We start from the raw sequence: 15,911 nt of genomic DNA, 5'->3' as shown, positions 1-15,911 counted from the left end.
GTTTCTGATTTTTCTCAAGAGCTGTGCATTTTTTTTTAACGAGACCTTCTCAACAGTTCTGAAGCTCCTTGATGTGCCAGAGCTGCTCAAGCACTTTGAACAAATAATTCATCCCAGCGAGCAGGAGAGCACAATCTGTACTTGCCACTTGATGGTAACACCACTCAGATTCCCACACTGAGGCTACAGATGTTTGCTGACCTTAGGCAAAAGGGGTGCTTGGCCTGCAGGAAATACAACAAGGTTTCCAGTCCAGCCCAATCCCTGCCTGGAATATAGGGATGCCTTTGTCGTGGGAAGTACGTGTGTCCATGTGTGAACAGAAGCAGGCAGGAAGGGGAAGTACTACTCCTTTTCTCCTCTTTAAATTAAAGAGAAAAAAAAAAGTAGAATTAAATATTGCAGCATCAGGATGTGGATGACCCAGAGGATGTTCTAGGATGTCTGTTTCTCAATGGCTTGTTGTCCTTTATGGGTGTTGGGGTTTGTTTGTGAAAAGGTCAGTGAGCATTGACCTTTGGTGCTCACATCCACCGCCCACATCCTCCCTGCAGACCGGGATTTGCAGCAGCAGCTGTGGCCTGGGATGATCCCACTGAGCCAGGCACTCGGACTCCATTAAGCATCATTTAAATCACTATTTAACAGAGATCATAGTTCAGAGTGAGGGCGCTGAGAACCCTGGGCAGTGCAGCACTGAGGGTGCAGCAAAGTGAAAAGTGATCCCGTTTTATGTCAGTGCACTGTTACAGAGTGTTTCTTAGATAAACCAACTCCATACAGCTCTTCTGCTGTGTGCCAGAATGGGTAACGAGTGTCAGTGTGGCCAGCAGGAGCAGGGCAGGGATTGTCCCCTGTACTGGCCACACCTCGGAGGCTGTGTCCAGTTCTGGGCTCCTTAGGAAGGACAGTCAGGGGCTGGAGCAAGTCCAGAGAAGGGCAATGGAGATGGGGAAGGGTCGGGAGCACAACTGCAGTGAGGGAGCCGGGGGTGTTTAGACTGGGGAAAAGGAGGCTCAGGGATGACCTGATCACACTCTACAGATGCCTGAAAGGAGGCTGTAGCCAGGATGGGCTCGGTCTCTTCTCCCAGGAAAGCAGCGACAGGATGAGAGGACATAGGCTGTGCCAGAGGCGGTTCAGGTTGGACAACAGCAGGAATTTGTTCACAGAAAGGCTGATCAGACATCGAAATGGGCTGCCCAGGGAGGTGGTGGAGTCACCGTCACTGGAGGTGTTCAAGGAATGACTGGACGTGGCACTCAGTGCCATGGGCTGGTTGACACGGTGGTGTTCGGTCATGGGTTGGACTCGATGATCTCGGAGGCCTTTTCCAACCCGACTCTGTGACTCTATCTATGTTCTGGCGGAGCCCGCTCCGCTCAGCGACAGCTCCACCGCCGGCTGCCCTGGGTGCAGTGGCCTTACAGCCGGGAGCAGGACGGAGGGAAGGGCGACGAGGGCTGTGAGCAGCGCGGCAGGGCCGCCCGGGGCCCCGCTCTCGGCCCCGCGTCCGCCGTGTCCCGGCAACGCCGCGAGCCGCGGGCTTGCGTCACCCCGCGCGCCGCCGCCGAGCGCGCGCCTGCGCGGCGCGGGGGAGCGGCCGCGGCGGGGCTGCGGTGCCCGTGGGGCGGCGGCGGCTCCTCCGCGGGACGTGCCGGGGATGCGGTGAGCGGGGCGGGCGGGACCCGCCCCCTGCCGCCCCTCGGCGCCGAGCGCAAGGCCCGGCCCGGGGGAAGCCGGCGGGTGCGGGAAGGGAAGGGCAGGGCCGGGTGGGGGGAGCAGGCGGGGCGGCCGTGACGCAGCCGGGCTGAGCGCGGCCCGTCCCGCGCCCGGCGCTGAGGGCCCGCACCGGGAGAGGGCGGGCGGGGCGCGCCGGGGCCGTGAGGGGCCGAGCCCGTCCGCGCCGCTCGGGGCGCCTCGTGGGTCTGTGTGTCGGGTCCTGAAGGGTGATCAGGGAACATTTCATGGAGGGACTCAATAGGGATGAAAGTCCAACTCCTGGCCCTGCACAAGACACCCCAGGAGCCACCCCGTGTGCCTGAGAGCATTGTCCAAACACTTCTCGAACTCTCTGAGGCTTGGTGCTGTGACCACTGCCCTGGGGAGACTGTTCCAGAGCTGGATCACCCTCGGGGTGAAACTTTTCCCGATGGCCAGTTCTGCAGACGCCCTCGCAGGTGTTTTTCCCCAGAGTTTTCGGTGCTGGGGTTTCGGTGCTGGGCTGGGCAGGCCCGCGGGAGGCACGGTGCTCCCTCGGAGGCTCGGAGGAGCTCAAGGCTGGGACATCCGGGAGGAGATGTCCTGGAAGGTGACAGGTTGTGCTGTTGATGTGCATGGCATGGGCGTGTGCTCACCAAAATGTGCCCGAGAGCGGGTCAGGAGGGGCTGGAGCCGTCGGGAAAGAGAAAAGTGGCTGGAAGGGGAGCATGTCTGTGTGAGGAAATAAATTGGTCACAATTCCAACCATGAGTTGGAAGCTTTCTGTGGTGAAATTGCATAGGTGTGCTCTGACAGGAGCTCGCTTGGTGTGATGTGGTTTTCTTACACAGTGGTGAGATCTCAACAGCTGTGAATTTTCTGGGTGGGGCTAAGCCCGAGTGCTGCTAGAGCTACCTGCAGGGCAAAGTGCTGCTTCCTCTATGATGTCTGTCATCAGGAGTTGGTACCGCAGCTGCTGTCACATTGCTCCGTGTTTGAGTTTAGCTGCATGTTTGCAGTTCGCTTGCCCTCACACATCTCTTGTCTGTAGAAGTCTTAAAAGGGCCTGACACAACTGGTTTGCTTGACAAACAATGAACTCTGCAAAGAGGCATTTCGGGGAAAGTCAGATGCAGAGGGATCAAGGGGAGTAAGTAGATGAATACTCAGAGGGCATGGCGTTAACCCTTGAGCAGACTTTTGGGGAAAAAGTTTTGGGTGTGAAGGAAAGGTGAAGTAAGTTGGAGTTGGAGACATTTGAGCAAGTCAGTTCTGTAATATGTGCTAAAGTTAAGTGTTTTGTGCAGATGGGGGGGTCTCTAAATTGCTTTATACTGACATGGATTCCTTGGCTTACCAGTTTCAGAATGCTGTGGGAGTTCTTTTGATCTCCAATGTAAGTTTGATGTAAGAAAGCTGATTCATAATGTGATGTCTGTGTATAAACAGACATTGATGTGCTTATTTGCAGACATTCTGATGTTCCCACACACAAATATTTGGAATAAACAAAGATTGTAATGAATTACCATTGTCATCTTAAGATTTCTTTTTCCATTCCATTGGATGTATTTATATATGTATGTGTTGGAGCTGAATCTGTGTGGAAAGTTATCTCTATTTAATATAAGTATTGCTGTTAGCAAAGTAGTACATTTTTAGTAAGATTATAATGCTACATTCCAGGCTCTGCAAAGTATTCTGCATTGTTTCTAATCTGACTGTTCAGCTTGTGGAATAGTTACTGTAGGCTAAAAGAAAGTGAGGGAGTAGCCACTCACAAATGTAATTCTCTCAAATATTTTTAGCAGAGACTCTACAAGTGAATGAGAACTTCTCCCTACAGAACTGAGGTGAAGAACTTCACCATGGGTCAACAGATTTCAAACCACACTCAAACTGTAATTAACAAGTTGCCAGAAAAAGTAGCAAAGCATGCCTCTTTGGTTCAAGAAAGTGGTTTCCTAACCTATGAAGAGTTTCTGGGAAGAGTAGCTGAACTTAATGATATGTAAGCCTTACTTTGCTTCTTTCTTTTCTTTTTTTTTTGGTGTGTTTTACAGAGACCTTGTATGCAGTATATTCTTGTGTGCTGGCTAAGCCAGAACCAGCCCAATGATTTTGAAATGTTTTCTTCATATCTTTTATGTTTTTATAATGATTGTAGGTACGCTTCAAAACGAAAGCCTTTTCTCCTCCTTAAATTTACTTTTCTTCAGTACTCTTCTTCCAGCATGTGCTGCTCTCTCTTTAAAGTTCACAAGAGGTGATTTAGCATCATCTTTTTATTAGTATCACCTGTGTCCCTCATTGTTCTCCTACCTGAGGATGCAATGCTGCTTCCTCTCTGCTTGTCAGTAGGAAGGAGCCTGGTAGGGACAGCAGATCTATCTACATGAGGAGGGTGGCACCAGAGGCAGAACTGTTTGTGACCATCCCTGCCACCTCTGCAGACATGCAAGGCTGCTCCTCATTAAGGATGAGATGTATCTCATCCCAAACCAGTGACCTAGATAATCCCAAACAAAAGGCTGCTTTTTTGTCAGATTTTTCATAGCCTGCCTTTTGTTTGAGCAGTACAATGACAGTAAAAGGAAATGAGGAAAAAAGCAGTGTTGTCATTTTTAGCCTGTATTTATGGTGTAAAATGAGAGTGATAAAATGAACACATACACACTGAATAAAGGCTTTGCAATGTTTGCTGTTTAACTAAAATGTGAATTTGTATTCAGTTTAGAAATTATCTTGGAGAGGGTCATACTTCTGTGAATGAACTTGAAGAACACATAGCTGTCTTCTGGGTAGACACATAAATAGGTTTTAGAGAACATAATCTGATGTTTTGCCTGAGACTCCAAGCATGTATCAGTATAATTCACTCCAAAATACTGATATTCAAGTTTTTTTCCTTCTTTCCAGTGTCTGCTTAAGCCTGAATGAATTCTGATTCTTATGGAGCAGACTGTTGTGTCTGTGTTCCATTAAAGAAACAAATCTTAGGTCATTTGACACGTTCACCTGACTGCCTCATTATTAATATGTGCTAACAAAAATACACCTCATCAGCATATGCTGGGGTTTTTTTACATACCTGTTGAGGAAATAACCTTTTCAGATTGGTGACAATTAGTGTGATTAGTGTAATAAGCAGTGAGAGTATATATGAATTTAAATGTCTGTAAACTACACCTGCTTGCTGATGCTGGATCAAAAGACTTGCACAACAGTTTCTGAAGCTTGCTGTGCAATTTGAAGTTAAATGGACTGTGTATTCAGTGACATGCTAAGAAGGTCATTACTCTCTACCTTGATGCCCCTGGGGCATTGCTAAAATCTCTTTGAAGGACAGAGAGCAAACAGGTGAACCATAAATAATCCCACTTGGCTGAGGCTGCTGATCTTTGCAGGTCCAGCACATGGCATTAAACTGATGTTGCTTTGTTTCAGTACTGCAAAATTGGCTTCTGGACAAGACAAACATCTGTTATTTGAAGTGCAGCCTGGGTCTGATTCTTCTGCTTTCTGGAAGGTGATCGTTAGGATAATATGTACCAAAGTAAGTGTGAACATTTGAATTGGATTGGCGGTTTGTATGCAAAGATTTGAGGGCTGTCAGTTTTTTACTTGTAAAATCCAACACCTGCTACATGTGTTTTGATACAGATGATGTATTCAAAGATGCTGTTGGAGATAAATTAAGTCTAAATTCTAAGTTTCTGAATAAAGCATGGTGACAAAAACATTTCTATAGCTAAGTTTAAAGAAATGATGCCTTCCAGTGGAGCACTTACAGCCCTTTAGTTACAGGTGCAGGTGATCTGTGAGGTCAAATAATCCAATGGTGCAACAAACTGCAGACTTTGAAATTAGTAGTAGAAATTAATCAGGTCTTCCAGGCATTATTAGCTGAGCTAGTGTGCCTGTACATAGCCTGATCCCTTAGGAAACCAATCTAAAGATTAAATGTTTTATTTTATTATACAAACTTATGAAATTTGTTCTAACGAGGAGTTTTCCCCTCTCTGTTGTATCAGGTGAAGTCCTTTAATGATCCTGAATGGCCTTAGCAATTTAACATGTGGTTAAACAAGCCAACCCTCAAACTCTGTTTGAAACCACCAGTCAGCAGTTTTCTGTTTACTCCTAATTTTCAGTAAGGCAGCCATTACTTTAGGCAATTTTAAGTTCCGATATCAAATGCCTGATTATCCTGTGCTTGCTTCTAAGTTCAGCCCAGTTTTTTGGGCCTTATGTCCCTGCTCACACCTGAATCCATTTTTGAGTAGTGATGGCAGTTGCCTTGCCCTAAAATTGTGGTGTGCTGCCTGCGGTGTTCCTCAGGCTGCAGCAGCTGTGGGCAGTCCTGGCTCTTGCTGAGGCAGACTGCAGCTTGTTGGTGTGGTGAAGGACACTTGGGAAGGGGAATACTGCCTCACATGAGAACTGCAGTTTTTATACAGGCTTTATACAAACATTCTGAGCAATGCCAAGTTAAAATCTGATAAGTAATTGTAAACAATTCTTATGTCTTAAGATAAATAAAACAAGTGGCATCGTGGAAGCTTCCAGAATCTTGAACTTATATCAGTTCACTCAACTTTATAAAGACATCACCAGTCAAGCAGCAGGAGTTCTTGCACAGAGTGATACTTCTGAAGAAGCTGCTGAGAGTTGGATGTCTCTGAGTTCCTGTCAGGCCAGCCTTTGGATGGGAAGGTATTTTGATACACTTTAGCTTCTGACCCAGTTACAGCCTAAGCATTTTGGGAGTTGTGCTTCAAAAATGAACTGCAAACACCTGCTAATGAGAACTACTCGCTCTCAGCAGCTGCAACTTTGTACCATTACAAACATGACCAGACCCCTTCCCTTGCACCAAGGGAGCTGCAGTGCACTCAGGTGAAATCCTGAAATATGGTACCTTAGCTTCAGAACAACCCCTTTAGAGATCACTTCTAATGTAAACATAGTATATGTTGAATCTCCTGAATAAGGAAACAGGAGGAAATGGAATCAGCTGCAGCTACAAATCCAGGGGGTTTGACAGTGTTTGTTTAAACGGATTTTGTTATTGTTCCACTTAAACTTTCTCTTCCTCTTACATTTTGGCATGTGAAAGTTCCTATCTGTTGCCACTAGAAACCCATCAATTATGGTAATAATTTAACTTGTAAGACTGGAAGAATGTGAACTGTCTCATTCATGCTGACCTTCTGTTTTGTTAACCAGAGGAAAAACAAAAGACTGAGGTCAACACCTGCAGTAACTTCAGTTCAAACTGAATGTAACAGCAAGAAGCCTGTCACCCTTTCCCTGTGTTCAAGTGTTGCTGCTACCAGTGTTTCTTTACTTTTCCTGAATAATTTCAGGGTTCTAACTCAGTTTAAAGTGACATACAGCTAGGCTTTGCAAGAAAAGGTAGTAAATGGTAGAGTTCTCTATGTTCAGCAGTTAAGAGCTGGCAGCCAGGTATTTTAATGAAACAACCTGAGTGTCACACTTGAGCTGTTGGAGTGCAAAAGGGGTCACCTGTGTTGTCATTCCACAGAGCCCACAGGTTTTTCTGAGTCAGTGGATTGCAGCAGGTATTATTTTCATTTAATTTAATTTCCTGTAAATTGTGAACATGTTTGAGAAAGGACAGGAAAATTGCTTTCTAAAAGTTATACCAGAGCACGTTGTTTTTCTGGAAATGGTCTTTTGCTTCAAACAGACAAACCAAACAACACAGATCTCAGATACTTAAGCAAAACGACTTTATAGAAAATATAAGGAAAATAGAAGGTTTACTAAGTTAGTTTCTATTTCAGTTTTTCAGACTTGGAGACAGGGGAGATAAGCATTCTTCCTGTTTGTAAACTTCATCACTTGATTCAGTATCAGTCAAATAAAAACAGAGTATACTTTGCTAATATGATGCAGTTTGGTGAGCTTGAGTTATACAAGTTTTTTAAGTTACTAAGGAAAACACAGGCTGAAGCATCTTCAAGTGTTCTACACCAATGAAATCTTCTGTTTATTTTTCTGTGATAACCACCCATTTGCCTCAATTCTTCTCACCTTTAGACATTTTTCAACTCTGCAAAGTTGGCCTTCACTATCTAAAAATAGCAATTGTTATCTGTTTCATTCTTCTTAACTTTTCCACTAGAATAATACCCCATGTCTCTACAACATCCACTTCCTATTCAGAGCATTCATAATATATCTAAGTGGTTTATGTTTTCTGATAATGAAGAGATAAGCATTTCCTTAGTGTGTCACTCCTTTATTTTACTGTTTCTTCAGGAACTTAGCCCTGTGACTAAAGCTGACTTTGCAGAAACTTTATAAATAGGCCTGTTATAGTTGATTGTATAGACACCAGCAAATCTCAGCAATTCAAGTGCTATTAAAGCTTAGTACACAGAATTGCACGGGGAGGAAAATGAGAGGGAACAGGTCTAAAGAACACAGTGAGCAGGCTTCTTGGAAACTGTTGTCCTCATTGTATGCAAATTACCATCTGTTAAAAAAAAAATCTGAAATTTTAAAGTAATTTCTCCAAAAGCAAATTGAAAAGGACCTACTGAAAGATGAAACAAAGGCCTGTTAACTGCTGTTCAGTAGCTATTCTGTACTGTTCAAAAATGAATCTGTATTTGATAAGCTCCCTTAGATGCCTAAGCAAAAATGGTCTGGTCAATAGTCGTTAAGGTGAACTGACTCCTGAGATGCCATTTTTTTCTAGAATGCTGTCTCTGTCCCTCAGGTCAGAACAGGGCTTCCCAAATCAGGGTTTTTGGAAAACCCAAGCATTGTAGAACACTTCCTTGGTTGTTTTGGAAGTGAGCTGTGACTGTAAAATTGTGAACTTTACATGTCTGGATAGGCCAGTGAAATAGTGATGAGGATTCTCTGCACCTTTTAACACTTGAGAAGTCTTGATGGTGCAAGTATTTGAGATTTTCCTGTTAAGAGCTTTAGATACAGGTATCTATTACTTGGGAAAAAGATAAAATGTCAACATCTGTCTTGGGTAGTGAGATAATTTTTAAACTTCCCCACCAACAAGAACACCTGTGAGTTTAACTGGAAAAACTATGGTAACAGTCATCTTGAGAGTCCTAATCTGAGGAGCAATCATACGGAGCATATTGCAAGCTAAAATCAACCTTCTCAATCTAATGAGCAGTTCAGCTCCTGGCATTTTGGTGCCATGTGAAATGAGTGAACATGCATTCTGGTAGTGAGCCTCTTGACATGCATGTTCTTGTTTAGGATATAAACCAGCACACAGAAATTTGGCAGGTTCATTATGAACTAGTTCAACTTTACCTGCAGTGACAGGAAGGCAGTTTCTTCTCCTGCCTTTAATGTAAACAGCGTTTCTGTTCTGTTTCTGTTTCTGCCCAGTCATGTGATACAAAGCACTTACAACTCCTCACACTTCCTTGTTGATATGAAAAGGGATTTACAGAACCCTTGGCAACACCAAAACCATCTGACACAAATAGTAACACAAAAAATAAATGTACATTCTGGCTTAGTTTAGTTCACTGCTAACATAGGCTGGGATGACATAAGTAGTTCATTCACAGATAAAAAGCACAGGTGTTTCTTCCTGGCCATCATTAATTATTATGGAAGATGTAGTAACTGGTGTAGTTATTGGGGCATGAATATCAAATATCTGGAAGAAAACTGTCTTCTCTTCTGCAGGGTTAAACAGCTGACAGATGAAGAGGAATGTTGCATCTGCATGGATGGGCGTGCTGATTTAATCCTGCCATGTGCTCACAGCTTCTGCCAGAAATGCATTGATAAATGGTAATATAGATGAAAGGATATTCATTATTTTATAGTATGCATGTTTCAATTTGGTTTGACAGATTCTATGGTTACCATATAATTTAATGTCTGAAGATATTTCCAAGCTAATGTACATATGATACATATTAAGCTTAAGTAAAATCAGACTGAAGCAGAAGGAAAGCAGGAAATTTTGTAAAAAAGAGATGTGCGAGTGCTGTTCAGCACTTGTTTTGTAATTTCTTACATCTTTTTATTCTAAAATTGAATTGTTATAGTCTTGCTCAGAAACTTGAGGAGATGGTATATGCAGATGCTGACATGTTATGCTTCACAAAATCTCATTTAAGGCTTGTGAAGACTGTGCAAATATGAAGGCAAGTTGGACTGTCTGTCACTTACTTGGGAAATAACTATCAGAGGGATTTTTTTCCCATATGTTATGCTTTCACTTCAGATAAATAGCATACCATTTACTGATTTAAATATATCAGACTCTTCCAGAAAGATATTTCTTCTCAATGGCAGCACCTTCAAATTTACATATATAGTGTGTAGCTTACAATGTTCAGCTCCACAGTAAATTGAACACCTTTGCAGCTTCTGCATCTCTGATATACCAGTTCTTGAAAAAGTGGGAGAGAAAAATTCCTTTGTGGAGGACCACAGGTCTTGTCTGACCATGCAGGCCTACGAGGATTAGGGAAGTGTCCTGGCAGTCTGGCATTAGGGGACACAGACCTGCTCTGTTAATGCAAATAGATTTACATGTAATTTGTGCGTAAGAATTTGTTTTGTGGCTTTTTGAAAGACTTATCAAGGAAGTTACTTTTGTAACAAACACCAGGCTTCCACAAGGAAAAAAACATAATAAAAAAATCACTGGATCTGAGAATACAGCAAGTCATTTCTCTCTTAGGAAAATATCCTAACATCTGTCAGGAAGCCAGGGCTTAGTTTAGTGACTGTGCTGAAGAGTGGATTATTTTGCTGCTGGCTGATGAATCAGCTGAACTCCTCACTAAGTTCCAGTTACACCATGCTTTTTTTGGTCTATAATTTTTAAGGTTGATCTCGTCTTAATTTAGGCAAAACAGCGGCACCCAGCTCAAACATGTGTTTGGGACCCCCAAGATGGTGGAGGGGGTTGGGATTCTGAGGGACCAGTTCTAAACTTCTGTGGGCTGCATGACCCAGGAAGAGGCTCCTTCTTCTCTTTATCCAGGAAGCCTGTGGAGATTGGCTTCTGAGGACCTCAGCTGAATTCCTGAAGATAGGAAGAATTAATTTAGACAGTGAATGTCCATTTAAACTTTCTGGCCAGGTAGCCAGATGCATCCTGCAAACAGTAAGGAGGAGCATGATTCCAAATTTTCATTCAAAGAATGGAACTGCCTTCAGAAGTCTTCCTCACAAAGAAAGTTTTTAAACAAACAAAATAGATGGGTGGTCTAATGCAGTTAATGTGATCATTCTTGAAGTTCTCACTGGGTTGGGTTTTGTTTGGGTTTTGTTTGTCTGTTTGGGAACTCTTTAGGCTTTTTCTGGCCAGCAGGAGACCGTCAGTGAAAACCACTCCTTTCTGTGCCTTCCTCACAGGAGTGACCGGCACAGGAACTGTCCCGTGTGCCGCCGGCAGGTGACTGGGGCAGGAGATTCCTGGGTGGTGTCAGAGGCCCCTACAGAAGATGACATTGCCACTTACATCCTTAACATGGTGGATGAGGCGGGGCAGCCCCACAGGCCCTGACCCTGCCCACCAGGCTGATCATAGCACAACCACTTGAAGCTTTTGTTATACCTCTCCTCGCCGTTCTTCCACAGCCTGTCCTTTCCCTCTCCTCTTGGCTGCTGTGAGTCTGCACTGCTCTCCTGAAGCACAGGGTATCTGAGCAAGTCTCTGTGTGTGCAGTTCTTCATTATTAAACTGTTCTTTCAGCAAAATCTTTGATCGTTAACACGGTTTACTTTAACAACAGCGTTTGATGTTACTAACAGTTCAACTACTCGATGAAGCAACTCCAACTGCAAACTGCTGTTTGAGCATCACAGTGTACTGCTGCAGAGATGAACCATGGCAGATGGCTTGACCTCACAGTTCCTATAAAAGCAGTCCCTTATTCACAACTAATGTGGATAAAGATGATGAGTTAGCACTAGTTGTTATTAATTTGAAGTTTTATTCTTGAAACTTGAAGATGTCCCACTGCCTGTTCTTCAGTAGGAAGTTATTGCTGCTCTTAGTGTTTACAGATGCTTAATCTGATTTGTTACAACTTAATTATTTAAAATCTGTTTTAGAGAGTGTAGGCAGGTCTGTAAATGTATTTGTGCACTTCCCTTATTCTTCTAAAAAGACTTATCTCTTAGAATATTTTTAAAAATATGATATTTAGCACAGTCTTATTAGCTTGGAAACATGAAACAGTTTCGTACACAATCCTAAAAGCAGTAAATCAGCTTCTCAGTAGTTTTTGATAAAGAACAGCTAAAATTATTTCTAAGCATTGGACACATATGAAGAGAATGCCTTTATTTGAATTAGCACTTAAATATGTGGTTTGGTCTGATGCTGTGGTTTTATTTGCTCCTCTTGAATTTTTGAAGTGATGAGATCAGAGTTAAAAGGTATATGAAGAGTTACAAGTGATAATCTAAGTAAGGGTGCTCTACTTTCTATCTACAAGTGCAATATGCTTTTATGTAGCAGAGGGAAACTTCTTTAACAATAATGTGGCTTGGAGTGAGATGTGCATGTGACAGCTTGGAAAAGGGGTATCACAACTGGAGTGCAGCACTGTTTTATGTCCAGCAGAATAAAATCTTTAAAGAGCTGATTTTAGACAGTCTAAAAATGTTAGTATTTGGGAACCCCATCTTAAGCCTCTTGTGCATAAATAGTGTTATGGAAATTAATGGCTACTGTAGAGAATTAATTTATAAATGTATATATATATCTTAACAAATACTGCTTTTTCTCACTCAGTAACCTCAAGTTAAAATATTCAAGTGTAGCATTTGAGGGAGTATCAGCATAAATCTTGCTTACTGTGAGACTGCATTTTTCCTTCCCATACCTGTTAAAATTCCATGATGCCATAAGGCTTAAGTCCTTGTAGATATGCACATTTAGATTATTTTTCTTAACTGACTACAAAATAACTTAATTACATCAATTTATTGGAGAATGTGCACAGCATATGGCACCCATTTGAGCTTGGCTTGTGACACCATTGTCAAATTTATCATAGGTTTTAAGATAGAGAAGCAACATACCCTTCATGTGTCTGTCATCTGAGCCAGTATGGCTTAGTGTGTAAATCTGTATTTAGCTGTGGAAAAATCCTTCTAGGAGTGTATATAGTTGAGAATTCTTTTTTTTTTTCCCCTTCTCCTTTCTTAAGCCATTGATAGCAATGAGATATTCTTCAGTAAATGTGTGGAGTGTTTGGTTGCATAAAGGCGGTTATTGTTTGGGCTGGAAATTGTTACTGGCCCGGGATTTCCCACTAAAACGTACAAATATTCCTAATTATGCACCAGTTTGGTTTCTTTTTGCTTTTTCAGCTTGCATTAATCCATGTTCAGAACTTTCAAGTAACCTTTGAATTTTTTAAACTTTTTATATCACTGGAACAGAAAGAACATCTAAATGAAAGCTTCAAGCTAACTTTATTTTTCAAGTACTGCAAGAATTATACTTCTGAACTGAGATTTTATAAGTTGACTTTCTGCTGAGAACTTACATGAACTTCTTAAAATGTAATTTTATAATGATGCAAACAGGTTGTTAATTGAAGCATAATGACAATTACAATATAAACTAATGCAAAAATTATTTAAATAGTGAAAAAGTAAACTTTGTATTCTGTACAGCTTTTTTAAATTAAGTTGCTGTAATTCACACTGCTGTGATGTAGATACTGTAATGTGTGCCTTGTAAAATATATGTACTGTATGTTATATGGAGAAATAGATACTTTAACACTGAAAAACTAGTAATTTGATACTGGTTGGTATTACTTAGTCTGAAGTGCAACATTTAGCAAACAGTTTTGGAAAAGGAATCCATTGGCATGGACATGGCAATGAGTTCCAGAAGCTAGACCTTGAAAATGTGAATTACTGCAAATAGCTGTTGGTGGGGGGCATTAGAACAAATTAACTTTCTTGTGTTAAGTGAACATTTCTTACAGGTTTAATGTGAAATTGTAACTTAAACATTAGAGATGGTTTTAATAGCTAAGAACATTCCACATATTAAACTTTGTGTATGAACTGTGCAATAAAGTTACTTTGGAAGAAATGTCAGAGTTCTTTTAAGCTTAAGGAATCTCTTGGCTTTAGTACCACAGAAGTCTGAAAAGTGAGTTTTGATCCAAATACAACTGCATTGTACAGGTGGTGTGGTTAAAAGTGTGGCACTGTGAGTCAGAGCTCTCTTAAACATTGAAGGGTGGTATCAACAAGGTACCTCAATGCAATTCTCTAAAAAAAAAAAAAAAACTGGCTCTGATTTGACCTCTTCTAGGTACACAACTAAATTAAAACGTTTTGAAGTGATAGGAAAAATTAAGCAACTCTACTTCTTAGAGGAAAATATTGAGGAAATGATTGGGGAAATGATTTTTATTTTCAGGGAAGTGTGACACACTTTTCCCCCAAGTTATTTTGTTATGTTTCTGATGGTATTTTAAAGTTTAAGAATGCTAAGTTTTGAAATATTTTTTCTTAATTTTTCCTTGGTTTAAGAATTGAAATATGTAATTAATGTAACCTTTTCCTCTGTCTAGTTACTTGGCTTATCTGTCTGGATCTTTTGAAGCCAAGTCAGAAATGTGAGAGAAATTCATTAACAGAGCAGGAAATTAGAATGGAGGAAATGACCAGTTGACAGGCACAGCAAGGAGGTAGGTTTACCAGAGCAATTAGCAAACCTTTATATTTTTATATTTACTAGATTTCAAGGCACCATATCAATATGATGGGTATGTTTTTATTTCCATGGGAAATGATATATTTACCTTCCTTATCTTTTCTTTAAAGAAAATTCTATACAGAATTAGAAAGGTGTTCTAATCCATACTCTCTCCAGTTCTGGGAACCAGGGCAACCACTGAAATCTCTGTGTCACAGGTTTGAACTGAGCTGTTCAATCCCACCCCTGTAGAGCTGTATGTGCCAAGTGTATTATTTTTGGAAGGAACATACTGGCTGTGGTTCTTTGTGCTTTGTATCCAGCTAGATCCTGGAAGAACAGCCCCCTCAGGAAGCCCTAAGGATGTTTGATAGAAGTAAGATCTTGATGTTAACCTGGCTGGCCTTAATCCTTACACTGCATATACATAATACTTTAATTTTGTATTCACACACACTCTAATGGAAGCAATATGACAGTAATTAAGTATTTTCTCTGGGCTTCTGTTGTTAAATCATCATTGAATATAACTTGCCAGAGGTTTTATCCTCACCTGTTTTAAGTGGGTGAACAGAATTCTGCATTATGAGTGTGTCTTAAATATCAGTCATTTTGAAATCGAATTTTTGTTAACTGTCATTTCTTCAGATGCTTGATTCCAAGGCCTAAATTTATCATAGAGCAATATTTTTTAAGGACTGAAAACTTTTCTGCTGGGATGTGTCAGTGGAATTAGCCTGGATGGGGCTGTGTGCTTTTCCAGGGACCACAGTGTGTGATCACCAAGGTAACGTTCTGCTCTGAGCCAGCCGATGTTACATCCGTGAGGGATGGGGTAGCACATTCTGCTTTTGTGCCTGTGCTGCCTAGATGATCATTAGCAGATTTTTACTTACCTCACTAACCCATCGAAATTCAAATAGTAAACACTGGGCATGGAGTTTGGAGGACTAATATTAAAAGGAAGTAGAAGTTTTGTGAACTGGATAGTACTCTGACAGTGTGTGTCTGCTGGAATGAAGAATAAATCCAATAGGTGATTAAATGAGCACCCTTATTTGGTTCAAAGTGCTAATTAAAAATGCTAGGTGTTTTGACAAAGTAAGCCTAAAGTATTTGGAAACCTGCACCTCTGAACTTTGTAAGTGTAAGCAGGTAGGAGTTTGATACAATAATCTGTGCTTCCAGGCTGATGTGGTTCTGACCCTTTTAACAAATCCTGAAAAACTGTGTTTTATGTGAGACAGTCCCTGTCAGTCATGGTGAGTGATTAATGAAGTAGTGGTGTTGGTGTCTCACTGCTATACAGACTGTGCTGTTTAACAGTGCTCTTGAATGCTTTGAGAGGCCTGAGGGAGAAATGCGTATTTCTCAGTTACAGATGAACCTGTACTCCTGTGCTTCACCGGTGCTGCACGTGTACAGAAATAAAGTTTGTGTACTGAAAGAGATGATGGTTTAATCTTCATCTAAAAATCTTGACTCCCTTTCTTATTGAAGT

At 41.6% G+C, this 15,911-nt stretch overlaps 1 protein-coding gene across 4 annotated transcripts; it reads left to right on the top strand.

The window, feature by feature from the left end:
• The first annotated feature begins 1,598 nt into the window (after positions 1-1,598).
• Positions 1,599-15,861, top strand: RNF141 (ring finger protein 141). 4 transcript variants are annotated; one of them, XM_033062570.2, is made up of 7 exons: positions 1,613-1,668; positions 3,062-3,097; positions 3,510-3,712; positions 5,149-5,257; positions 6,236-6,417; positions 9,403-9,510; positions 11,092-15,861. In XM_033062570.2, the coding sequence occupies exons 3-7, from the start codon at positions 3,528-3,530 to the stop codon at positions 11,240-11,242; spliced, it is 735 nt and encodes a 244-aa protein (XP_032918461.1). In that variant the 5' UTR covers positions 1,613-1,668; positions 3,062-3,097; positions 3,510-3,527; the 3' UTR covers positions 11,243-15,861. The 4 variants fall into 4 exon arrangements, with proteins under 4 accessions (XP_032918459.1, XP_032918462.1, XP_032918461.1 ...); XM_033062568.2 differs by lacking the exon at positions 3,062-3,097 and having other exon boundaries at positions 1,599-1,668; XM_033062571.2 differs by lacking the exon at positions 3,062-3,097 and having other exon boundaries at positions 1,601-1,668; positions 3,513-3,712.
• The last annotated feature ends 50 nt before the right edge of the window (positions 15,862-15,911 follow it).

This window comes from Catharus ustulatus, chromosome 6 (genome assembly GCF_009819885.2).
Source record: "Catharus ustulatus isolate bCatUst1 chromosome 6, bCatUst1.pri.v2, whole genome shotgun sequence".
Classification (NCBI taxonomy): domain Eukaryota; kingdom Metazoa; phylum Chordata; class Aves; order Passeriformes; family Turdidae; genus Catharus; species Catharus ustulatus.
The sequence above is the reverse complement of the archived record's forward strand: the minus strand, read 5'-3'. Positions and strand labels throughout refer to the sequence as shown.